Source organism: Brachyhypopomus gauderio, unplaced genomic scaffold (assembly GCF_052324685.1).
Source record: "Brachyhypopomus gauderio isolate BG-103 unplaced genomic scaffold, BGAUD_0.2 sc52, whole genome shotgun sequence".
Classification (NCBI taxonomy): domain Eukaryota; kingdom Metazoa; phylum Chordata; class Actinopteri; order Gymnotiformes; family Hypopomidae; genus Brachyhypopomus; species Brachyhypopomus gauderio.
The window spans coordinates 2,463,702-2,490,263 of NW_027506877.1; the positions used below are offsets into that span (position 1 = coordinate 2,463,702).

Sequence of the window (26,562 nt, forward strand, 5' to 3'; positions counted from 1 at the left end):
ATTCTTGAAACTATTTGAAAAACCTAATTGGGTATTTTTGAGTCATGGGCTAATTCTGACTGATGGAGCCCTTATTGGACAGTGCTGTGCTGGCCCTTTCAGAAACAGGACACACAGTACACACAATTTCCCATGCAGGTGGAGATGCATTACAAGTGACAACACCTGTTTATTGAGAAAAAGATTTCACCAAAGATTAAGACGGGAGTGGTGACAAAGATAGGAAGAAATGAATGAATGGATAAACACAAAAACATTAAAAACTCTAGACAGAATGCACATCGATCCATGCTTGGCAGGACCCCTGGTGGAGTGTCTGTGAAACACACTGATTGGTTCGTGCAAACCCCTCCCCCTTTAACACATTTTTGTGGACACATACAGTGAGGAGACGGGCGTGATGGGTAGTTTGGCGTGCACTGGGGTGAGGTGGACACCGAATGTGCATAGTGATCCATGGTTGTGGTGCTCTGTGTATTTAGTGTACAGTGCATGGTGGTGTAAAATGCTAAACACCTGTGACAATTTGTCTTCAACATCCCATGCAAATTATTCACGTGACTAACATCAAAGACTGCCACTCAACTGTCCGGTTCAGTGGATTGGGATTTTTCAAATGAAGTTAATTCAAACGTTTTTGTAATGGAGCTGATGTTCAGACTGCACCTTATCAGCAGAGACCTTATAGGATGTTTACCACTGGGAGAACCAGAGAGCTGAGTTAACAGGAGGATCACCAACCACCTCCTGGAGATTTTTAACTCTCATTTTTAACTCTCATTTTTTTTAGAGTTTTAACTCTAATTTATCATGCCTGATCCAGCTATTGAAGATGGATATTAGAACCAATTACATTACTGCTGGATCTAAACTCTGAAGAGTAGATGATCTCAAAGAGCAGGGTTGGTTACCTCAGTGTGTATGAAACCCACAATGGGCCAACGTACCTGCTCTTCCAGGTGGACCAGGAGGACCAGACATCCCTTTCGGGCCATACATAGGGTGACCAGGAAGACCAGGTGGCCCCTGACGACCTGGGCCACCTGGTGGGCCAGGCGTTCCTAGCTCGCCTTTTTGTCCTGTGAACCCAGGGCCTCCAGGCAGACCAGGTATGCCAGGATCTCCTTTGGGACCTGTATTATAACCAAAAGAGACCATTTTAGTTTGTTAATCATTATATTCCTGTAGAGACTGTAATCTTGAAAGGGATTATATTTTACCTGGCATCCCTGGGAAACCAGGAGAACCTGGGATTCCACGACCTGAAGGACCTATGAGGTGGGGGGGAAAGGCCTTTGGTCAAAATTATAATATACAAGGACAGTCCAACACAGCACTCAGAGTGATGGTACGATACAGCACTCAGAGTGATGGTACGATACAGCACTCAGAGTGATGGTACGATACAGCACTCAGAGTGATGGTGCGACACAGCACTCAAAGAGTGATGGTACAACACAGCACTCAAAGAGTGATGGTACAACACAGCACTCAAAGAGTGACGGTACGATACAGCACTCAGAAAGATAAATAAAGTCCAGTAAAATGAAAATTATTTCACTGAGCACATTACTGCACAATTTACACAATAAACAGAATGTGTCCATTCAAAAGGCGGGCTACTCCACAGACATGGGCCAACTGAAAACACATTTTTAAACAAATTTGTGGGGCTGTAAGTAGCTATTTGTGAGCATTTTGTGACCAGCAGGACGTGTCAGAGGTGTAAGGACTAATATTACAAATGAACACCTTGTCATGCCATTATTATTAAAAAAATAAATAAATAATTTAATGAATTTTATTTTCACCAAGAAGCCAATGTATTGAAATGATGTCTCCTTTTCTAATGTTAGTGAGAAGCTCAGCAGCAGAATTTTGGACAAGTTGCAGATATGAGAACAGGCACCAGCTAACTCCCATAAAACAGAGACAACTGCAGTGACCCAAATCTGCTGGAATAAACAGATATAATAATAACTCCATGTGATTTGGCAATGCGTCTCAGTTGATAAAAAAAAATTTAATTTGTCAAATGTAAGGGATGAAGAACATTCTTCCACAACCAGGAAGAAAAGCACTAAGTTTCACAAAGTAAAAGTCCTCACCAGGATTTTGCTCAGGCTTCCTGGATTGTGTTGATTCCACTAATTTTACCTGGATTGCACTAATTAGAAAATCTAGCAAGCTTGAGCAAAATCCTGGTGAGGACTTTTACTTTCTGAACCTGGAATTGAAACCTCTGTATCAGAGCTATCAATTATAATTATGTCAGCCTTTTAACTGGAACATTTTTAGTTAGCCACAATTAAATATCTTTAATGCAATCAAAAGCAGGTTATCATGAGGTTTGTACATCTGGGTGTCATATGGAAAACACTGGTGAAAAACTATTAATTAAAAAACAGTACCAAGTGGACACGTATAAGAAGTTTAAAAGGTTCTTGGTGAAAGGCTGAATTATGATTACAGCACAACTGACATCCTGATTAGATAAGAGCACAAAGAACATGTCAGGGTTCATCAGGTTAGAAATGGCCATGCATCGATAAGATCCACATTCACTAAAATGAACTCGTGGTCTGATGAAGGCAAACACTCCAGTGACCAGAGAGCCTAATGTAATGACACTGTGAATATGTGAGGAACAGGCATGTAGGAGTTGGAGGTTTTCCACGAGACACACTGTCGCCATGTTGTTCCAGTGTATAAGACTGTGTAATAAGCCCTTGCATTTGCATGCATTTACCTGGTTCTCCCTTTTCTCCTGCAGGTCCAGGAATACCATCACGGCCCGCCACACCCTTTTCTCCAGGTGGACCAGGTGGCCCAGAAGAGCCAGGCTCTCCTGTCTTCCCAGGGGCTCCATTCGGGCCTGGAGACCCTGGCAGTCCATCTGCACCCTTAGGGCCATGAGGACCAGGTGCACCTAAATGCAGCAAGAGCGTTACCCAACATTTCTGTACAAGAAACATTTTCCTTAAACTGGAGAAACACAGAGTAAAAACAATCTTAGGACACAAACTAATATTAGTTATTCAATGATAATAGTTATAAATCTAGTGCAAAATGACAGGGAAGGATGTATATTTATATTTATATACCGGCCTTTTTACATTTGCTGATGTGTGATTGCAAACACGCACCTTCAAATCCTTGCTGTCCAGGTTCACCCTTTTGGCCAGTGTTTCCAGGTAGCCCCGGGAGGCCTGGAGATCCGGGGTAACCCTTCTGTCCTGGCGTGCCGGGGAAACCCGGGGGCCCAGCGTCACCCTGTTCAACGAGGGCAGAAACATTCATCCATTTAGCATCTAAATAATGTGTTGATTACTGGAACATATGCTCCTGGACAAAGCTCACACATATGTACTATTCTAACCTTTGGCCCCGCAGGTCCTGTTTGTCCGTATCCTGGAGTTCCAGGCTCTCCCTTGGGTCCCGGGAACCCTGGTGTTCCTGGTGATCCGGGCTGTCCGGGTGATCCAGGCAGACCGGAGTTTCCTTTAATCCCTGTAGGACCTATCACGAATCGGACAATCTCAGCATAGCTTCATAAACGGATGGAAGCTTACGGATGGATGGATGGATGGATTGGTGGATGGATGGATTGATTGGATGGATGGATTGGATGGATGGATGGATGGATTGGATGGATGGATGATTGGATGGTTGAATGGATGGATGGATGGATTGGATGGATGGATGGATGGATGGATGGATTGGGTGAATGGATGGATGGATGGATGGATGTGCCACAATGAAGACCTTACCAGGGAACCCCATCTCGCCCATGTGGCCTTTAGGTCCTGGTATGCCGGGAGACCCTGGTGACCCTGGGTTTCCTGCATCTCCCTTGGGACCTGCAGTTCAAGAAAAGAGTTTATGTGAAAACGTTCCTAAACATCCCCTAACATTCACAATGGATGCAGAAGTTTAATGACGGTACGGAAGCGAGTGACCCAGTTACCTGGCGGTCCAGGTGAGCCTGGATGTCCATCCTGCCCAGAGAGACCTTTATCACCTGGGAGACCAGCCGCACCTTTTTCCCCTGGACGACCACTAAAACCTGTAAAGAAGACACTGCATTTTTTACACTGCAAATGACAAGCTGGCTCTGAATGTGACGGGTAGTTTTACCCTCGGCAGGATGCACAGTTGTGACGGGAGCACTCTGCCACCCACCTGAAGGTCCCGGTTCTCCCTTGGCACCTTTATGTTCATTCGGATTGAAGATTCCAGGTGGGCCTGGTAAACCTGGGTCACCTTTGTCACCTTTTGATCCATGAAAACCTGGGCTGCCTGTCCTTCCTGGGAGGCCATCCTCACCTTAAAGGGCATAGAAGTTAGACCAACAGTAGATTGTGGACTATGGGGTAGTAGTGAAATAAGACATACCCTTTGGCCCAGGGAAGCCCGGCACACCGGGGCTACCAGGGTTGCCAGTGGTTCCTGGGGCTCCCATCACCCCCATGTCCCCCTTTGATCCTGTACTCATAGGAAACAGAGAATTCAGAGTTCATATGTTTGCCAGGCCTAGTGGATATGTATGGGTTGTCTGGCAGTAACAGGTAGTACATATGCCATAAGCTTATAATATACCAGGGTGTCCAGGGACTCCATCTTGGCCAGGGGAACCAGGGCTACCAGTGGGCCCAGGAGGCCCAGGAGGTCCAGGGTACCCAGGGCCCCCAGGGTCTCCAGGCAAGCCTGGGATGTCTGCACCTGGAGGGCCAATGTCTCCTTTCTCACCATTCACACCAGGGAAACCTATACCAGAGACAGGGCATTAATATACATGAAAACACTTAAGACCCTTGTAAGCACCAGAAATAACACTCCCAAAAAGCAGCTTACTAAGCTAAATCAATGTGGGCCAGGTGACTAAACAATAAGTGTGATGTAAGCAATTGGGAACTTTGGTCTTAGTGGCCTAACTGTGCTCTTTGTTTGGAGCTAAGGGAGTTAATTGAGGTGATCTATGTACCCATAGACTCTGTCAGGCTTACCACTAGGGCCTGGGGGGCCAGCAGGTCCAGGGGGACCGGGTGGACCCTGTACCCCGATAGCAGGGGGGCCTGAAAGGCCAGGAGTGCCTGGCAGACCAGGAAGACCAGGGTCACCTGTAAAAAGTAAAGTAATTAATAAAGCTTCATGTGCATCGATATTTATGATTACCATATGATAAATGCTTTACATACTACAAGGAAATTGACTTTTTTCACAGTATTATTCATGACTGGTTGAACTTGGTTCTGCGACGTACCTTTAAACCCAGGAGCACCATCAACACCTGGTCGGCCAGGTGACCCAGGGTTCCCTGGGAAACCAGGATCACCTTTAGCTCCTGGTACACCTTTAGCGCCAGGGGAACCTGGAGGCCCCTGAGCACCGGGAATGCCAAAGCCAGGTTCTCCCTGAAGTCATGCGCGCGCACACACACACACACACACACACACACACACACACACACACACACACACACACACACACACACACTTTAATGCATTTTCTACTGAAAATCATTTCATCATTTGTTGAATACTGTTGTACTGTTGCTGCAGTCAACCACCAAGACCCACAATCCCACGAGATGTCAGGTTAAGGCCACTAAACGTCCTTCACTTTGTTCAGTCCTGTATGTAGGTGTTACTCTATTCTTCACCTTAGATCCCGGGACTCCATGCTGACCAGGCGGTCCATCAGCACCAGGTCGTCCAGGAATGCCAGGGCCACCAGGACTGCCAGGAACACCCGGGAATCCTGGGAAAAGTGTTGAGAAGTTTTAACCTTCCGTCCCCGCCCTCGTATGCATCCAGGTGAGACGCAGCAGGTTCACTGGGCTCTCAGGGTTTACCTTTAGCACCTGGAGGTCCTGGCATACCAATGCCCATGACACCAGGCTCTCCTTTTGATCCAGGTAGTCCCGGGAAACCCGGCTGTCCAGGTGCACCAGGATTACCTGTACAGGTAACAAAAGAGTGTTCAGTTCACATTAGGGGTGACCTGCAATAGTCGCTGATTCGACTATAGTCGACTATACCCCCTAGTCGACTATGAATGTCATAGTCGAATGTACCATTCTAACTGCATGGGGGTGCCCAAGGACGCTGCTAAGCATTAGTTGTTACATTAAATGTCTTTGTTTTCGTTATATATAGCCTTTTGTCAAATAAAATCATCCTAATTTCTGTTAATAAATATTTAAAAATGATGTGTGCGCATTAACAATAGGCATCTTCCTTACTACACATTAATACATCACACCCTGCAGTTGCACAATCCAAACGAGCGGAGCTGAACACGCTACAGGATCAGCGTCCGCCGAGATTATAATGTCTACTAAAAAAACTTAAAAAAAGTTTTAAGATAAAGGTGAAAAAGATAAAGATGAATCAAATAAAGTAAAGTGCAAGTTATGTCGTCAACGTCTTTTATTTCGCACGACAACAACCAACATGGCATACCATTTAAAACGCGTAAGGCGAAAAAAAACGTTTGCCGTTTGTCGTCTCGTCGCGGTGCGTCTCGGCAAGTAATCCTATAAAACATTTATTGTTGTTGTTTGCTTTTAAACCCCGTTACTTGAACCTTTCCTTATAATTTGTTTTGCTGTTGTGTGGAAATGTTTTATATATATTTTCAGGCAGGCATATTTTATTTAAAATATTTTTGACATTTTGCACAGTGCCTGTCTGACAGTTCGATATGCGCACTGACGGTTAATGTTCTCTAACGTTTCATTAAAAAATAAATAAGTAATAATAAATAAAAGCTGAATAAAGACAACCTACCATGTTTATTCATTTATCTGAGTGTTTTAGGTTTTTACTTTGAAGTGGAAAAAAGTCCTGAATGAGAACGGGATCCCGTTTAAGGTGCTCTTTAAAAAACCCCTGATTCGACTATTAGTCGACTAAAGGGAAAATCTGACGAATCAGATTCGACTATGAAAATCCTTAGTTGAATACACCCCTAGTTCACATACAGCCGAACACAGTATTATATGCCACCAAGCGTGTACAAGTGCAGACATGAAATTACAAATATACACAATTATGGAACTATAGCAAAATAAATTGTATATTGTAAATCATTTGAATTATCTACCCATTTACCTGGACTTCCTGGTAGACCGGGCTCTCCATCACGTCCCGGGAGCCCGGGTGTCCCTTTCTCAGACAAGGAGTGTCCTGGTTCTCCTTTTGGACCTACCAGTTGACATCAAACGTTAATCATGTCATGTTTTTATGATTGTGAAAGCAATATTATATTTTATATACTATATTTCCAAATCCAGAGTGTCTGCGCCCTGTGTCTGATCTCACCTGGCTGTCCAGGAGATCCTGGTCTTCCTGATACACCCTGGAGGCCTTTCTCTCCAGGTGGACCCTGTGGGCCGAACCCTGGGGGACCAGGCGGACCTCGGTCTCCTTCAGGTCCTGTGAGACCAGGCTCACCTGGAAGTCCTCGCTGCCCTTTCACTGTTAGAGAACCCTGTCAGGGCACATGTAGGGAAACGGATTTGTATCTACCAGTGCAACAAAATATCCCCAGATTCCCCAATGAACAACATAAACAAAAAATGTTTGTAAACAAACATTGTGTATAAATTATGTTTCTTCATTCTTTTAGTGGTTATGCGTTTCCACTTGAACACTCTGGGGGAGTGTGGGACTTTATCAGGACACTTCACCTCTCACCGTCCCTGGTGCATTGCCGCCAAAACACACCGTTGCTATATTTTCATATGTATATTCATATATATATTTTCATATGTATATTCATATATATATTTTCATATGTATATTCATATATATATTTTCATATGTATATTCATATATATATTTTCATATGTATATTCCATTACTGCCATTATGTGACAGGTGCAGTGTCTTACTGGGCAGTTGCCATTATCCTCTTAGTAACAGCACAATTATAATCTTTACACAGAAAGAAATGTAATTGTGCTCCTTTTCCAGAACGTTATACTCTGGCGCTTACAAATATGATTTTCTTCTTATCTGCAGATTAATCACTAACACTGTTTTTATTGTTATAATTGCTTTCTCCATAACCCAAGCTAACCTGCATTCGTGCTACTGAAACTGTTGAAAGTACAAAAACGTTTTGGCAAACAGGAAGTCAGAATTCACAGCTGGGCCCTACGACTCATTTAAATATGTGGCCCATACAACGGAGCCGCTAGGTGACAAGCACAAACACTCACAGGAGCTCCTTTGGGACCAGGTTGTCCAGGTTGTCCATCACGGCCAGGACTTCCATCCAGCCCGGGCAGACCCGGAGATCCGGGAAAGCCCGAGTCTCCCTTATCTCCCTTCATGCCATCCAATTGGATGGCATCGCCCGGATCTCCCTTCTGCCCGGGAATGCCTGGTGACCCCTGTGGTCCTGGTAAACCCTGGGGACACACAAGGACACAGAATCTGTTGGCTCTGCCCGTAACGTAGAAATCGTGTCTACAGTGTAGTGGTGAGTTTCACAAATTGATTTCCAGAGTAGCCAGCTCATATATAGGCCACTCACTGGTGTGCCAATAAGCCCTGGGTTGCCGGGGAAACCTCTGTCTCCTTTTGAACCAGGGATCCCAGGGGTGCCTGTTACAAAATCACCAAAACATTAAACACCAGGCTCGTCTACATCAAACAAACAAACAAACAGTAAACATTCTGAATCAGGATAATCTAAAAAACATTACGTTCTAAATCATCTAAACAAAATTCAGTCTAAGGGTCACCCCAAAAAGCAATACAAATCTCAAAATCAGTATCATATCAAAAAACACCTAACATAACTGACTATCCATCCATCCATCCATTATCTGAACCGCTTAACCCCGCTAGTCGGGGTCACGGGGGGGCTGGAGCCAATCTCAGGATCTCCGGGCGAAGGCAGGGTACACCATGGGCAGGTCGCCAGTCCACCGCATGGCCAACACACACGCACGCACTCACACCTACGGGCAATGTAGAGTGATCAATCAACCTAACACGCATGTCTTTGGACTGTGGGAGGAAACCGGAGTACCCGGAGGAAACCCACACAGGCACAGGGAGAACATGCAAACTCCACACAGAGCCATAACTGACTAGTCATATATTATTCAATCATATATAAAAACATCATCCTGTTTCTTTTCAAATATCTGTTTTAGTTAATCACCACATAACACCATATTATTTTTCTGTATAAAACGTATGAAGAACGTTCATGTTTTAGTAATGTGTACAAACACACACCCATACATACACCAGTACAACATTGTGTGTTTGTACACACCAAGTAGTGTGTACATACACACACCCATACACCACATACACCACGGCACATTTCTCTCAGACCAGCCCGTGCTCCACCTCTAACATGGAGACAGAAGGGAGCAGTGGTCCTTGCCTGGGTATCCCTTGGGTCCCGGTGGCCCCTGAGGGCCTGGCACAGAGATTCCACTGGAGAAGCAGTTCACACACGTCTCTCCCTTTTCCCCTGCAACACCAAAGGACATTCAGGACAGAGACAAGAACGTCCTGATGGTGTCTTCAAGAGCAGCACCTCATATGTATAAAGATACATGTATGTTCAATTATATTTATTAATTATTTTGTCATGACATGTTTTCAATGTCAATTAACCAATAATGAATTCAAATCAATTATATTAATTAATGTTAATTTTTTTAAAGAAAGCTTCACCATTGGCTGCCATCATAAAGCAGTGTCCCACCTTTCTGGCCAAACTCCCCTGGGAATCCTCGATCCCCCTGGATGCCTGGAAGTCCTGGCGGCCCACTGATGCAGTTATCTTCTCCAGTGGATATCCCTGGTGGTCCGGGAGGTCCCGGCACTCCTTGCAAGCCTTGTGGTCCAGGTCTTCCAGGCAAACCTGGGAGAGAGACTCCGGGTTGTCCTTCATCTCCCTTCTGTCCTCTCTCCCCAGGATATCCAGGAAGACCCGGTGGACCTTGGCCTCCGATTCCTATGATGTAATGCAAAGCTTATGATCACACTTATTCACACTTCAGTATTCCACTGAATCAAAATGAATGACAAGTGGTTATTGCACCACAAGTGGTTATTGCATTGAATGACAAGTCTGAGTTGCACTTATTGGAGCACATTTCAGAGCATTGTTTCATACAGAGATCACATACAGAGATCCTCTATCAGGGGCTACTCAAGTGTGTGAACCATACAGTGATCACTCAAACAGTTACTAAAGAACCACACCAGAAGTGCAGGCTAAGCCCTGATCAATGCCTGTCATAGCCCGTCCCTCCAACATTGGACTCCACTAATATACAAGCACACTTATGTTAAAATGCTGTTCAATATCAGCGTTCAGCACCACCGTGACCCAGAAGCTCAGGGTTCAGCACCACTATATCACAGTCTATATCTCACCTGGTTGACCTGGTTGACCGGGTGGTCCTGTGAGACCTAGGATTGATCATAAAACAGACCAGTGCTCAGGCAAACGTTCATACATACATTGTGCACATTGTTTGTTTAAATATGACAATAAGTATATTTATTTATACATCGAATAGTTTCACATTAAAAAAAGGCAATGACCCAAAGAAAAAAGCTCTCAAAACACAAACAATTACAGTACGAGACAGGTCTTTTATGTTGTTCATTCATGCTGGGCACTGTCAATTAATATATAATTCTACCGGCACTGTCCAAAACAATATTTTTCAGTTGGACCCTAAGCACCTAATACTTTAATATTTAAGCACCAAATACATTATGAAGGGAGTCTAAAGAGCCCCACCTGGTGGCCCCCTGTCTCCTTTCCTCCCAGGGGATCCTGGGAAACCGCGGTCCCCTTTATGTTCTACTTGACTTGTGGGAGGTCGGCCAATCACCTGGACAAGGATTTGAAAAAGAGGTGCAGTGTGTTCTAATTTTATTTTCCACAGCAAACGCAGCCTTAACAATATTACAATCCCACATTGCCAAAAATATTAAGTAACTAAAACGGAAAACATTAATAAGAATGTATGATCTACCTCGCCTGGAGGCCCAGGAAACCCAGGTTCACCTTTCTGGCCCTAAGAGAGAAGGAGGGGTCAGAATTCCACCTGGGGCTCAACATCTCACACGGACTTGCATATAAAAGCTCTAAGAATTCTCATACATGGTTTTTCAGCCAGAAAGACATGAGAAAATGTTGAGCCTTACTGCATCGCCGTCTCTTCCTGGAACGCCGGGATAGCCCTGGTGTCCCTTTGTGCCCTGAGAGACACGGAAGCAAACCAAGCGAGAGACACGGTTAGTCCCCACCAGCACAGTGTCCCATCTGTCCTGCTCTACCGTGATGTCCCATCATATTTCTCCAATCAGCTGGAGCACCATGATAATTTCAACGCAGAAGCTCTCACCGCAAATCCCGGAGGGCCAGGGTCCCCGTCTTTACCAGGCTTGCCCTGTGAAAAAGATTTGTGTTAAGATCAGGAAAACATCAGGGTGGATTCAGGCTGTTAACGAATGCGGCTGTGCTGCAGACGTTGGGTCTGTCTCTTACTCTCTTCCCAGGTTCTCCTGGCTCCCCTTTCTCTCCCTTGTGACCACCAAATGAACCCTGTGGACCAAACCAAGTCCTGTTATGCTTTTACTCGACGGTTGATAAAGTGCCACACAGCACCGAACAACTCCTATTGCTCCTAAAGAAGTGAATTTGATGGTGTAGGCAGTGGCGGTTGGTGCAAAAAAAATTGAGGGGGGCGCAAAAAAATGAAAAACAAATAAAACAGTCTTAGTGCTCTTTATTTATTTGAACATGAATTTTGCCCTCCTTTCCTTCTGTCTTGCAAATTTCTCTATTACATTTGTATTAAAGTCAGTCATCAAAACGGAATTTTCTCTCATTTTGTAAAAGATGCTGCTCCAACCTGTAGCTAATCAACGTGAACCGAGTTAACGAACCGCAGATGACTGACTGACACTACCAACAAGAGTGGGGGTGTCTAACAAGAGTGGGAGTGTCCAGAGAGCTGCGCCCCGTGGAAAATCTGAAGCAGACCAATTAAACGACAGCCTCACATCACATGCTTGGCAAAAGTTTACGCATCTACATTGACTCCCATTAGACCGGTGCCCCAACCAGGAAGTGTGCACAATGTAAGCAATTAAATACAATTATGTGTTTACTCTTTTAATAAATTCAAACATGGCTATATTAGACACACAGTGTGACTAAATAATTTCCTCACTACCACAATTTATAATGAACTCATTTTAATATCGGAACAATATTAAGGGGGCGGCGCCCCAGCGCCCCGTATTGACCAGCCGCCACTGGGTGTAGGTACAACAAAGTATTGAATATAATGTCAATACAGAAGCTATTTTAATGAGATATTTTATATCTGACATTTGCATTAATGTAACTAAGCGTATTCATAATGTATGTTATGCAAGAGAAGATGGAATACACACAGGTGGTCCTGGACGGCCAGTGTCTCCAGGTGGACCAGGTGGACCACGGTCGCCCTGAATGAGAAAAGTGGTGTTAGCAGTCTCCAAATAACTAATACTGTTGTCAGAAAGTTTTTGAGAAAATTGAGTTGACAGGATTTATTTATAAATAACATAAATAAACAACTGCAGCTATGTTAACTACAATTTTAAATTTGTTTAAAAAATCTAAATAAGAACTTCATTTAGTTTCCAAACTGAATTTTACTTTTTCAGTAGCCAGTCCATGCAATTTTTAGAAATTGGTCAAAGGTTTTTAAAGACTTGGTGCAAAAGACAGTAGTTAGTGACCTGTTTAGCAAAATATTAACATATAATGAATTATTAATAGATGTATATGAGAACGTTTGACTTAAAGATGCGTTGAATAACTGCTGCCACCTAGTGGCTGATGCAAGAAAATGATGCACTTTACTATGACGCCATCTAGTGGCCAAAAAGGAAATGTTGTCATGCCGTACTGAGGGCGGCTGAGGAAATATGGCATCTGATTTGATAGTTTTATATAGACAATTAGCTACTGTAAAATCAGGTTAGCACATCCACAAGGCCTTTATCATTATGAGTAATTTTTTAAACAAACTTTAAACAATCATGCCCAGATTTTTCCAACATTTGTGCTGTTTATCTCACACTGAAACATATTGGACTATGCTTATAGAAGCAAATAACATTATAAAACTGCATGTCCCACCTTCAACAATTCAATCGCGTCTCGTTGTGTTACCACTACCACATGGACACACTACCACACGAGCCAATTACCACACAGATGCACTAACACACGGGCCCATTATCACACGGGCCCATTATCACACGGATGCACTAACACACGGGCCCATTATCACACGGCCCCACGCTGCTGGTAGGAAAGCTACCAAGCGTTTATAGATATAGGCACGATCAGATCCCCTCAATCAGATGAACCGAAGGACTTCTTTCCAAAATCTGAACACTGAGGCGATGGGTAGTGTCTCTAGTTCCTAATCTCTGGTGATGGTACCTCAAAAGAGTAAATGTTTGTAGACCTCCTGGACCCATCAGCACACTCACAGAACTGCTGGGTCTGACTGCATACTCACAGAGCTGCTGGGTCTGATTGCACACTCACATAGCTGCTGGGTCTGATTGCATACTCACAGAGCTGCTGGGTCTGATTGTACTCACAGAACTGCTATGTCTGCACACTCACAGAGCTGCTGGGTCTGATAGCACACTTACAGAACTGCTGGGTCTGATTGCACACTCACAGAGTTGCTGGGTCTGATTATACTCACAGAGCTGCTGGGTCTGATTGCACTCACAGAGCTGCTGGGTCTGATAGCACACTCACAGAACTGCTACAAAGGTCTGCTCTCTGCTATATTAGCTGAAGCCTGCAGCCCATCAAGATGCAGCCAACTACAAGACCACTGAGAGGATGAAGAGGTCGACTCACAGGCTCTGATATCTGATAACGTAATGTGAAGGTTGGCAGTCTGTTAAGTGAGCCAGTGAACTTTAACTTTTCATACTGATGCTGGTGTTACTGTCTGTGTCTCACGTGAAGTCACAGACTGGGGAAACTTCATTTCTGGTGTATACACAGGTCCAGTGATTTTGACAAAGTCAGATACAAACACGCACATGCGCACACACACACACACACACACACACACATACACACACACACACACACACACACACACACACAGAATGTGACTGTACCTTCTCTCCCCGCTGAATGACTGTTGGCTCTTGACCCGTGAGCTCGTTGACTTGTCCTGGTGGCCCTGGAGGCCCTTGCAGCCCAGGGTCACCCTACACACACACACACACACACACACACACACACACACACGTTTAAGAACTTGATTCTGATATCCATAATAACACATGTCTAGTCTATTCTGAGCAGATGTTCTTCTACCTTCTCTCCCTTTGGCCCTTGGAAGTTCAGCCCCATGTTCCCCTGTGTAAGAGGTGATACGTTAGTAGGTGGTTCCTTTAGCTACGTCATAGCATATGTAGACTGTATCTGTAACTAAGCAACAAAAATGCTAATCAGTGCTCACCTTAGGCCCAGGTGGACCAGGTGGACCAGGTAGACCCTGATAAAGAAAGGCAAGGAAACCACACAGTGGATATTTGCAAACTACTATTAAGCAATACTACATCACATTAAGCAATACTACATTATATTAAGCAATACTACATCACATTAAGCAATACTACATCACATTAAGCAATACTACATTACATTAAGCAATACTACATTATATTAAGCAATACTACATCACATTAAGCAATACTACATCACATTAAGCAATACTACATTATATTAAGCAATACTACACCACTGTTATAATGTTATAATGTTACTACATGCCTTTATAATGCACACTACAAAGACATGAACGTGACACAGAGCAGGGTAAGACAAAGAAGACAAAAGCTCTGACCTGGTAACCTAGTGGACCCTGAGGGCCGACAGGACCTGGCAACCCGGGTGGTCCTGGAAAGCCCTAGACAAGCAGCACCACGGACAGGGACAGGGTCAGTGACAGAGGGTCCAGAGTGACCCCAAACTATACAAATCCAACATGCTCACAGGACCGCTGGTAAAGTTGTTTACTTTTGTAAGCAAAAGATGTTTGAGAATTCCACAGCTGTGCTTAGCTTTTAATTTTTTTAATACGGTCAACAGCACGCTATATGCTGATCATACGTATATTTGGAGGGAGGGGATGTGGAGAAAGGACCGTATGGAGGGTGTGGGGTTGAAGGTGAATAGTTCACATGGACCACCAAACCCATGGTGCCAGTTCTAGAGGCTGCGTGTACACTGATGTAATAGGGGACCGACGATGAGTGGACCACAAACAACTGCACATTCAGTCGCTTTAGTCTTAACAATTCTCACAAACAAAAGAGAGCGGGAACTGGGTCTTGCTAAGGGGTCGTGTGGGAGGTGAAGGTAGCTGGATGGCGCACCCTGGGGCCTGGTGTTCCTTGACTGCCAGGTTCTCCTTCTGCTCCGATTTGTGCAGACTGGATGATGTCCCCAGGTTCTCCCTGTGAAGGCAAAGAGAGGTTAACGTTGAGAGTATTAGGTTAAGCATTGTGAGTATTAGCACATGTTTCCTTTTTGCTTATAGTTTGAACATCAGGGCCTTCCATGTTACATATAGTTTAAGTATACAAACTGCAATGTTTACACACACACACACACACACACACACACACACACACACACACACACACACACACACACACACACACACACACACACACACACACACACACACACACTGTCCAAGGTCCTAGTTTCCAGGTGAAATGAACGAACCATGTCTGGATAATGACAAACACCTTGGCCACCTTAGCCACATAGGCTAGGAAGTTTGTATATGCCAAAGCTAAGTGATCTGACCCACAGAGTCTAGTCTTGCTCTAGATCCCATCAGTACTAATATGTACTTTCAGTCTGGCATTAAACTTAGTACGGATCTGGAAACCTATGGACTGCCTGCCCACAGCAAGCTGAAGTGGTGATGTAGCTGTGATGTAGCTGTGATGTAGCTGTGTGGTGGAGGACTTGCCTTCTGACCTGGCTGACCAGGTGGGCCCTGGGAGACACAGATAAAAAACAGAAACACCATATTCAGTAAATACAGCGGTACCTGCATTTAAGTGGTCCTTAATAAATGCTGAGCTGAAGCCAGTAGCTTCAATAGTGCCACTGTAGCCGGGTCTGGACGGTCCCCGATGGGTCGTGTGTCCCAGGTCCACTAAAATACAGCAGCACTTACCTGTTGACCTTTTTCCCCGTTGGTCCCTGGAAATCCCGGAACCCCCCTGTCACCCTGTGAAGCAAACATGATTACAATGTGTGTTCATCCACATCACTCCTCATTATTCAGAGTGACCTGATGTTGGACACACACACACACACACACACACACACACACACACACACACACACACACACACACACACACACACACACACACACACACACACACACACAAACACACACACACACACACTCACACACACACACACACACACACACACACACACACACACACACACACTCACACACACACACACACACACACACACACACACACACACACACACACTCACACACACACACACACACACACACACACACACACTCACACACACACACACACACACACACACACACACTCACACACACACACACACACACACTCACACACACACACACACACACACACACACACACACACACACACACACACACACTCACACTCACACTCACACACACACACACACACACACACACACACTCACACTCACACACACACACACACACACACACACACACACACACACACACACACACACACTCACACACACACACGGACCTTTGTTCCGTTACAGCCGGGGGCTCCCTTTGGACCTTGAGGACCATCGTTTCCTGGAAGACCCTGTCAATCAAAGAAATACGACATGCTGCTAATGAGATCCGCTTCCACACTTAAAGAAGACAACAGAAAGACAAAAGCAGAGCAGCATCAGAGTGTTCATCTAGCAACACTTTGTGCAGCATCAGAGTGGTCATCTAGCAACACTTTGTGCAGCATCAGAGTGTTCATCTAGCAACACTTTGTGCAGCATCAGAGTGTTCATCTAGCAACACTTTGTGCAGCATCAGAGTGTTCATCTAGCAACACTTTGTGCAGCATCAGAGTGTTCATCTAGCAACACTTTGTGCAGCATCAGAGTGTTCATCTAGCAACACTTTGTGCAGCATCAGAGTGTTCATCTAGCAACACTTTGTGCAGCATCAGAGTGTTCATCTAGCAACACTTTGTGCAGCATCAGAGTGTTCATCTAGCAACACTTTGTGCAGCATCAGAGTGTTCATCTAGCAACACTTTGTGCAGCATCAGAGTGTTCATCTAGCAACACTTTGTGGTTTTCTCCTTTTCGGTGTAATTATGAGGCCAGTGTGGAAGCTTTGACTCTTAATTTGGTCCACATGCAACAAAGGAACCAAAGGAGATGATGCAATCTTAGTGGTGGCTTCACACAAAGCTCCCAAACTGATGGACTGTAGCTTAGTTGGCTTGGAGCTCTACAGCGAGGGACCACACACCTCTGGCCTCTTATAGATACTAGTGGCCATGCACTCTAATGGTTAAAGTGTTGAGGTCATGGGTGATACTCACTGGGATGCCTGGTGTGCCTGGAAATCCGGGAAGCCCAGTAGGTCCCTGCAGGACAAACACTTTGTCTTAATGGACATGTCATGTGTTAATGTAAAGGTTTGGTCAGGTCTGTGTTAATGGACATGTCATATGTTAATGTAAAGGTTTGGTCAGGTCTGTGTTAATGGACATGTCATGTGTTAATGTAAAGGTTTGGTCAGGTCTGTGTTAATGGACATGTCATGTGTTAATGTAAAGGTTTGGTCAGGTCTGTGTTAATGGAAGGTGAGTGCAGGCAGTCTCACTCTTATTCCTTTAGGTCCAGGAGGTCCATAAGGTCCATCATCGCCCTGGGGGACACCAAAGGATGTGAACGTGGTATTACTATTGGGGATGAATCTGATGAACCGCAATTGATGAATAATTGTGTTAAACATCTTCTGTGTAACTGGATGCAGAGTTGACCTCTGACCTTCTCCCCACGAGGTCCAATCTGCCCTTCTGGTCCAGGAAACCCTGGTGTTCCTGGCTGGCCCTGTAGTCCTGGGTGACCTCTATCACCCTGAGAACATGCACACACACACACACACACACACACACACCCACACACACACACACACACACACACACACACACACACACACACACACACACACACACACACACACACACACACACACACACACACACACACACACACACACACACACACCCCACAGGTTTATATCAGATGACAAAATGATAAACAAAGTATGACAGTCTTATTCTCACTTCACTTATGATAATAGACGTGACAGTCTAGAATTCAAACGTTAGTCCCCATAGCTCACGCTATCCTTAAAAAACCATGATGCTGCCAGCATTTCAAACACCATCAACCAAACCTCACCAAGTTCCTTAGCTGTAGGCCATTGGCTATGGAGGAGAATGCAGAATGCCCAGTGGACAGTGATGTGTGCTAATATGTGAATAAATAACTTTCTCAGCGGGTTTGTAATGAGTTTATCAGTGATTTACAGTAGTGAATGAATCACATTTCTAACAGCACACAGCTAGTGTGTAGGTGCTGAAAACACACACACTCACCTTCTCTCCTTTCACCCCACTGCAGTCACACTTTGATCCCGTCCCACAACCATGACAGGCCTGAGATAGATAGATAGATAGATAGATAGATAGATAGATAGATAGATAGATAAAAGACAAGAGTACACATGGTAATGTATACAAGTATGCTGTATCATGAACAGATGTAATAAGGATTATAAAAACACAACTTTCTAGAGAATGATAAAATTCTTATCTTTCACAAACCCACAATCAATTTTAAAACAGAGCTTAAATGTGTATAAATGACTGTATCCATAACTAACTGACTAAGTAACTCACTATCTCACTCACTCTGTTCAGAATGTTAGCTTGTTGATCACCCAACTCCCCTGTGCTAGTGAGACTGGTATCACATATGCATGCTTTTCAAAGTACTGTAACAAAGCTGTTACACACACATACTTTACCCCTCTAAATGACCTGGAGTGAGATTCTGCTGGTGTCAATAAATACTGTTCTGGAGGAAAGGAGGCGATATGGTATGGTATTTCATAATGGCCTGTCAGTCAAATGGTATAATGAGCAAAAGCGGAAATGCAGATAATGAGTGGTAATGATACTTCTGTTTTTCATGGAGAGGTAATAAAATGGTTACGTCTTGTGTGATATTACATGGAATTACTAACAATTCATGTGTTGTGTATAGCAAGAAAAGAGTGGTAAACTGATCTGGCCTCACAGTACGAGAACATTTTTCTGGAGAAACCGTGACGTAGGCAATGGTAATTAAGATTTTTGGCCTCTAGATGGCACTCTTTGTCTTTATATACATGTCAATGTTTTCAGCTTAGAAGGTACAAGAATACAACTTCAGAGCCAAACACACCCCCAGCTCCAGGAAAGAACAAAACACTCAATCCCAACCTAAGCTACTAAACACATGATTGAATTTACAAGAACTATTAAAACCCTATTTAAACCCTTCCAAGAATTTTCACATGATTGTGATCTGCCTCCAGTGTGTGTGTGTGTGTGTGTGTGTGTGTGTGTGTGTGTGTGTTTGTGTGCACATGTATGTGAGTATTTAGTGCATTTTAATCATTTCACTGGAGAATGGTTTGGTATAGATATTTCACGAAGAAGCCAGAGAATGTCCTGTTGTATGTTTACAAACAACAGAGGTAGAAAACGTGAGGGAGTGAGTGTGTGAACGAGAGAGTGTGAAAGAGTGAGAGAGTGAGAGGATGAGAGAAAAGAGAGAGTGAGAGAGTGTGAGAATGAGAGAGAATAAGAGAGAGAGTGAGAGAGAGGAGGTGACAAGGTGCTTTATAAATGTGTTGAACGCTCACCTCTACAGGTACTCTCTGTACCCATTAAATAACTCATGGAAAACATACACAGTACTTGACTTTTAGACATGCTTAGCTGCCAAAGAGTTAATGATAGCCACAGACTACTGAAGCACACAGGAGACTCAGGAATTGGCTGCTCTGAAACTCTGAAGACAGATTAGGACCCTAGACCTACTGAACAAACCACACCCACCATCATTACACACTGCTGCTCATATGACTTTGCCAATGGCTGAATCACTTCAGCGAGGGCAGGGAGACCCACGCAATGTTGGCTGTCACCTGTCACAGCACAGCAGGTGAGGTCAGATGAGTGCTGTCCAGACCTTTTACACGTTTATCTACCGCAGCAGATTATTAAGAACTGGAATAAAGTAGAGAACGCTGGAGACTGTGTAGGTGACAAAGCCTTGGGGATGTTTCTAAAGCCTGCCTGTCTGAATGGAGAGACATCACGCTAACAGTCACCATCTAAGCAAGAGACACACAGTGGAAGATGATTACCCACACACAGAATTGTCCCTCTGTTGTGCTCTGTTCAGAGGTATCGCTCAGTAAACTCTGAGCAAATCTCTGAGCACATCCGCCTCTCTCTCATGCTCTCCCAGGATCCAGACATGTCTCTGGCAGACCCTGGGAGTTGTTGACTATTACTAAATAAGTCCTCATGAACCTGGTAGAGCAGGAGGAGCATGGTGTTAGTAACACCAGGGTCACGTGTTCGAATCTCAAGGAGCACGTGTGATGTCACCCTGATAAATGACACAGACATGACAAAAGTCCAACATATTTAGAATTTAAAATGACATCTGCACTAGGTTTAGTCTCGACAAAGGGCATGCTTTGAGAACCAGGAATCAAGAATGATGTTGTTCACGGAAACCTAGTCACTCTGACTCATTCACGACTCCCCGGTGGAGGTGGAGGGATTCTCCCTCGCCCGCGCTGACAGAGAGGATTTATCAGGAGGGGGCATCGTAGGCGCTGGCGTCGGTGTGTTTGTGAAGAGCAGCTGCCCATGCTGTGTGGGAGCATCTGTAATCCTGATGCTGAATTCTTCTGTCTAAGCCTGAGGCCACTGAATCTCCCAAGACTTTGGGAGCGTTACAGTGTGTGCAGAGTGTAATCCACCTAGCACAAACTCTACAGAGCTGCGTCCCCTAAAGCAGACTGTGTTCACAATCAACTGTGTCCTGTACAGCAGACTGTGCTAGCAGAATTACCTGCAGTGCTCCTGTTTTCATTTCAGGAGATCTGAATCATTGTGAGCTCGAGCTATGTTTACCTAGTTTGTAAAGTATGTAAAGTATGACACCTGAAACTACAAAGTGTTCAATTCTATGGGTGGATCAAAAACACCTCCACTGCTAACCCTACACCTCTCCTGGGAAACTCTGATCATAACGTAACACACAAGTGCTTTTAATACCAGTAAACAAGTCCCTGAGACTTTGACTCACACCAAGGTATTTTTTATAATGCAGATGTTGATGAGGCCACAGAAACAGACTGGCTATATTTACTTCTGTATGAATAGTTTTCCACTCCAGCAATAAACCACACATTACAAAATAAGGACTGTAAGATCCAGCACTCAGGAACTGGGACAAAGGAACTCAATCCAGTAACTACAGGCAGCCAGGACGAGCCAACAGGACACGGTGGGGGAGAGAGGACACGGTGGGGGCGAGAGGACACGGTGGGGGCGAGAGGACACGGTGGGGGCGAGAGGACACGGTGCGGGCGAGAGGACACGGTGGGGGCGAGAGGACACGGTGCGGGCAAGAGGACACGGTGGGGACGAGAGGACACGGTGGGGGCGAGAGGACACGGTGGGGGCGAGAGGACACGGTGGAGGCGAGAGGACACAGTGGGGGCGAGAAGACACGGTGGGGGCGAGAGGACACAGTGGGGGCGAGAGGACACGGTGCGGGCGAGAGGACACGGTGGGGACGAGAGGACACGGTGGGGGCGAGAGGACACGGTGGAGCAACACTTTTCCAGCAAGACCTCCACTAGCCATGAGGGTTATAGCCAACATGGAAACGAACAGGAAGCCTCTCGCCACTACAGACGATTTTAAGAAAGCTAATGAGTCGAATCCCTCTGCTTCACTCAGGGAAGCACAAGTACCATGAAAACCATTTAGCGTGATGCAGAGATTAGTGGAGGAGTCACAGAAGGTACAGAAGCAGCTTCTCCGTCAGGGGTGCACCAAAAAGCCCTCAGAAGGCCTCACTCCTCACTCTGGGACATGTGGTCGGAGGATCTCCTCCCAGCCTGAGGCTCTAATGAGACTGTTGTGAGTCCAACCGTCACTGGTCTAACAGACCGTTCCCATTATTTGGATAAAAACAGACCCAGTGAAACCATGTCAAGTCAATAACGATTTAGTGACCTGTAGCTTTAACTTCCATACTGATGAATTGCTTAGAGAAATATATTGTCTACATTAAAATTAGAGGTAAATTCAGTCTGACACATATGTTTACAGATGAAGAACAGATGACATCATTACACATTTTATTTTGAAGCATGTAGAAACCCCTAAGATGTATGCACACTTGCTTTTTGATGATTTGAGCTTTGAATATCAGCGTCGTTTACTGTTGCAGACGTTGAAGCAGATGGGCATGAACATTATAATTGTGTCTGCTTCAAGAACCATTTTAAACAGCTCTGTCTAGGGAACTAACCTAAAGACAAACGTTGACGCTACAGGATGCGTACATGTGAACACATGAGTGTTGAGTCCAAGAAAAATGTTCATCAAGTATATATATCATTTATGTATCATCTTATATTGTCTCATATATATGGGCAACACGGTGGCTTGGTGGTTAGCACGTTTGCCTCTCAGCACTGGGGTCGTGGGTTCAAGTCCCTATCTGAGTGGAGTTTCCATGTTCTCCCTGTGTTTGCGTGGGTTTCCTCCGGGATCTCCGGTTTCCTCCCACAGTCCAAAAACATGGAGGTTAGGTAAATTGGCAGTCAACAAAAAATTCTCCCTGAGTGTGTGTCTGTGTCTCTATGTTCAATAAAAAGTGTCTGTGTCTGTGTACGTGCGTGTGTGTGCTTGTATGCCCAGTGGTGGATGGTGCTCTGCCACTAGGGTCTGTCCTCTCTCCCCTTCCTGCACCCCATTCAGTCCCCCAGGGGGCTGTGGATCCCGGTAGAGAGTACGCTGTGCGCAATTGGCTGCCGCTTCTTGCCGGTGTGTGTGTGATTGGTTGTCTGTGACTTGTACCTGTGTTAAATTGTAAAGCGCCTTGGGAATCTGGAAAGGCGCTATATAAATCGAACATTCATTCATTCATTCATTCATTCATATCATATCAGACATCACAGCTTTGACTAGGTTCATTGGAATGGCAGTGCCCGCAGTAACCCCGCCCCCTCTGCGCTATGGCAACACATGGGAATGGAGGGGTCTCACAGTTAACCTGACTTGATGATATAGCACATCTCATCCAGCCCCCAGCATCATGTATTCATATGTGCCCTCAGCTGAAGTGAACTGCAGCGAGAAGAATCTAATGATGTTCACACTTCAGATCTCACCAATGCACATGACTGAGTCTACGCGGTGCATCTATGATGAAACCGCCCTCTCTTTCACGCTCACAGGCATTACAGACAGAGGCATGGTGTAGTGAGATGTTTGCTGTAGTGAGACCACTGCTGTAGTGAGACCACTGCTGTTGTGAGACCTCTGCTGTTGTGAGACCTCTGCTGAAGTGAGACCTCTGCTGCAGTGAGACCTCTGCTGTTGTGAGACCTGCTGTTGTGAGACCTCTGCTGTTGTGAGACCTCTGCTGAAGTGAGACCTCTGCTGCAGTGAGACCTCTGCTGTAGTGAGACGTCTGCTATAGTGAGACCTCTGCTGTAGTGAGACGTCTGCTGTAGTGAGACCACTGCTGTTGTGAGACCTCTGCTGTAGTGAGACGTCTGCTATAGTGAGACCTCTGCTGTAGTGAGACGTCTGCTGTAGTGAGACCACTGCTGTTGTGAGACCTCTGCTGTAGTGAGACCTCTGCTGTAGTGAGACCTCTGCTGTAGTGAGACGTCTGCTATAGTGAGACCTCTGCTGTAGTGAGACGTCTGCTGTAGTGAGACCACTGCTGTTGTGAGACCTCTGCTGTAGTGAGACCACTGCTGTTGTGAGACCTCTGCTGTAGTGAGACGTCTGCTGTAGTGAGACGTCTGCTGTAGTGAGACCACTGATGTAGTGAGACCTCTGCTGTAGTGAGACCTCTACTGTAGTGAGACCTCTGCTGTAGTGAGACCTCTGCTGTAGTGAGACGTCTGCTGTAGTGAGACCTCTGCTGTAGTGAGACGTCTGCTATAGTGAGACCTCTGCTGTAGTGAGACATCTGCTGTAGTGAGACCACTGCTGTTGTGAGACCTCTGCTGTAGTGAGACCACTGCTGTTGTGAGACCTCTGCTGTAGTGAGACGTCTGCTGTAGTGAGACCACTGCTGTAGTGAGACGTCTGCTGTAGTGAGACGTCTGCTGTAGTGAGACCACTGCTATAGTGAGACCACTGCTGTAGTGAGACGTCTGCTGTAGTGAGACGTCTGCTGTAGTGAGACCACTGCTGTAGTGAGACCTCCAGCCGATGAAGGAGTCATTATAACAGCGCTCCCATTTTACACGTCACTGCCCCGTACAACACAAGAGTCCACTGGCACTAAGACACTCTGCCTGGCTCAGACCTGTTTGGTGCGTCTTCCAAGGTCCCTCCACGAGCCCTCAAATCAGAGTCCTCAGCCCGACGGCGTTGGCCTGACAGAGGTGTGGTGAGAGGTGATTGGTGGGCTGGATGTTAGAGTCTTGTACTTCCTCTGTAGACCAGACACAGTGGCGTGTGTGTGTGTGTGTGTGTGTGTGTGTGTGTGTGTGTGTGTGTGTGTGTGAAGACATTAGTCCTGGTCTGGTGCCGATGGCTGCTGTCTGCTCCCAGCACTCTCTAACCCTCAAGACAGGTTATACTGCATCACTGCGTAAGCTAATCTTCTAAGCCTCAGATATTCAAACAAACACACACAGACACACAGACACTCAGACACACACACACACACACACACTCAGACACACACACACACACACACACACACACACACACACACACACACACACACACACACACACACACACACACACACACAATGCTGTGTAGTGCCAGGCAGTGTAAAGGCAGGCAGCCAACAAGCACAGCAGACAGTGGAGCAGGTGGCAAAAACACAGGCCGCACTGACCTTCAGTCAGACACTGGCTAACTCTCATAGTCCAGTAGAGGGCTTCTAAGATGAGCTGCTAGGTATGTGTAGAGGGCCTGCAGGGATGATGGGTATTTGTGTGTGTGTGTGTGTGTGTGTGTTTGTGTGTGTGTGTGTGTGGATGTGAGAGATACCAGTGAGGTAAAATTGTAATCACGCAGACCCATCAAACAGAGCTGCCTAAATCTCTTTATCGGTCTCTCTCTCAACACATCCCCACCGGCCACATCACAACACTGTTTTATGCTGCAATTACTGCAGCTCAAACAAATCAGCATGAGATCAGTTCCATCAGGAAGAGGAACCGCCTTTAATGAGTCGAGAGATTAAAGACGCTCACTGAGTGGATGTGGCCGAGGGTTCCTAACATTCCCATACCAAGCCACTACAGATAATAGAAAGTTTACATCCGTATAACTCGTAAACTGAGACCATATTTACCATTAAATCATTGCCCTCAGCTTTGAAACAAACAACCCCAATGTTTTCTGGATACTGACTCTCACTGCTTTTCCGCTCTGGGCTGTGTAATTGTGTCCGCCCCGGGCCCAATCCTCCAGAAACACCCCCAGAAACACCCCCAGTAACACCCCCAGTAACAGCCCCAGAAACATCCCCAGAAACATCCCCAGTAACAGCCCCAGAAACACCCCCAGTAACACCCCCAGTAACACCCCCAGTAACAGCCCCAGAAACACCCCCAGAAACACCCCCAGTAACAGCCCCAGAAACACCCCCAGAAACACCCCCAGAAACATCCCCAGTAACAGCCCCAGAAACACCCCCAGTAACATCCCCAGTAACACCCCCAGAAACAACCCCCAGTAACATCCCCAGTAACACCCCCAGTAACACCCCCAGAAACACCCCCAGTAACAGCCCCAGAAACAGCCCCAGAAACACCCCCAGTAACACCCCCAGAAACACCCCCAGAAACATCCCCAGTAACAGCCCCAGAAACACCCCCAGTAACATCCCCAGTAACACCCCCAGAAACACCCCCAGTAACATCCCCAGTAACACCCCCAGTAACACCCCCAGAAACACCCCCAGTAACACCCCCAGAAACACCCCCAGTAACACCCCCAGAAACACCCCCAGTAACACCCCCAGTAACAGCCCCAGAAACACCCCCAGAAACACCCCCAGTAACACCCCCAGTAACACCCCCAGAAACACCCCCAGTAACACCCCCAGAAACAGCCCC

The 26,562-nt window shown here is 45.7% G+C and overlaps 1 protein-coding gene across 1 annotated transcript in view; it reads right to left on the reverse strand.

Annotated features, from left to right (window-relative positions):
- col4a5 (collagen, type IV, alpha 5 (Alport syndrome)) overlaps positions 1 to 26,562 on the reverse strand; it is a 43,566-nt gene that overhangs the window by 5,801 nt on the left and 11,203 nt on the right. The window contains exons 2-40 of the mRNA XM_076987473.1: positions 18,761 to 18,820; positions 18,147 to 18,236; positions 17,980 to 18,024; positions 17,696 to 17,740; positions 16,889 to 16,951; positions 16,286 to 16,339; positions 16,076 to 16,102; positions 15,468 to 15,548; positions 14,936 to 14,998; positions 14,549 to 14,584; positions 14,404 to 14,445; positions 14,202 to 14,294; positions 12,456 to 12,509; positions 11,542 to 11,598; positions 11,399 to 11,443; positions 11,199 to 11,252; positions 11,027 to 11,068; positions 10,789 to 10,882; positions 10,416 to 10,451; positions 9,739 to 9,990; positions 9,412 to 9,501; positions 8,545 to 8,615; positions 8,228 to 8,419; positions 7,326 to 7,494; positions 7,116 to 7,208; positions 5,855 to 5,959; positions 5,663 to 5,760; positions 5,264 to 5,414; positions 5,007 to 5,120; positions 4,600 to 4,767; positions 4,396 to 4,485; positions 4,183 to 4,326; positions 3,968 to 4,066; positions 3,771 to 3,860; positions 3,380 to 3,519; positions 3,147 to 3,273; positions 2,750 to 2,929; positions 1,221 to 1,271; positions 948 to 1,133 (exon numbers count right to left, since the gene is read on the reverse strand). Coding sequence (XP_076843588.1) covers positions 948 to 1,133; positions 1,221 to 1,271; positions 2,750 to 2,929; positions 3,147 to 3,273; positions 3,380 to 3,519; positions 3,771 to 3,860; positions 3,968 to 4,066; positions 4,183 to 4,326; positions 4,396 to 4,485; positions 4,600 to 4,767; positions 5,007 to 5,120; positions 5,264 to 5,414; positions 5,663 to 5,760; positions 5,855 to 5,959; positions 7,116 to 7,208; positions 7,326 to 7,494; positions 8,228 to 8,419; positions 8,545 to 8,615; positions 9,412 to 9,501; positions 9,739 to 9,990; positions 10,416 to 10,451; positions 10,789 to 10,882; positions 11,027 to 11,068; positions 11,199 to 11,252; positions 11,399 to 11,443; positions 11,542 to 11,598; positions 12,456 to 12,509; positions 14,202 to 14,294; positions 14,404 to 14,445; positions 14,549 to 14,584; positions 14,936 to 14,998; positions 15,468 to 15,548; positions 16,076 to 16,102; positions 16,286 to 16,339; positions 16,889 to 16,951; positions 17,696 to 17,740; positions 17,980 to 18,024; positions 18,147 to 18,236; positions 18,761 to 18,820 — 3,691 coding nt within the window. The remainder of the gene's footprint in view (positions 1 to 947; positions 1,134 to 1,220; positions 1,272 to 2,749; positions 2,930 to 3,146; positions 3,274 to 3,379; positions 3,520 to 3,770; positions 3,861 to 3,967; positions 4,067 to 4,182; positions 4,327 to 4,395; positions 4,486 to 4,599; positions 4,768 to 5,006; positions 5,121 to 5,263; positions 5,415 to 5,662; positions 5,761 to 5,854; positions 5,960 to 7,115; positions 7,209 to 7,325; positions 7,495 to 8,227; positions 8,420 to 8,544; positions 8,616 to 9,411; positions 9,502 to 9,738; positions 9,991 to 10,415; positions 10,452 to 10,788; positions 10,883 to 11,026; positions 11,069 to 11,198; positions 11,253 to 11,398; positions 11,444 to 11,541; positions 11,599 to 12,455; positions 12,510 to 14,201; positions 14,295 to 14,403; positions 14,446 to 14,548; positions 14,585 to 14,935; positions 14,999 to 15,467; positions 15,549 to 16,075; positions 16,103 to 16,285; positions 16,340 to 16,888; positions 16,952 to 17,695; positions 17,741 to 17,979; positions 18,025 to 18,146; positions 18,237 to 18,760; positions 18,821 to 26,562) is intronic.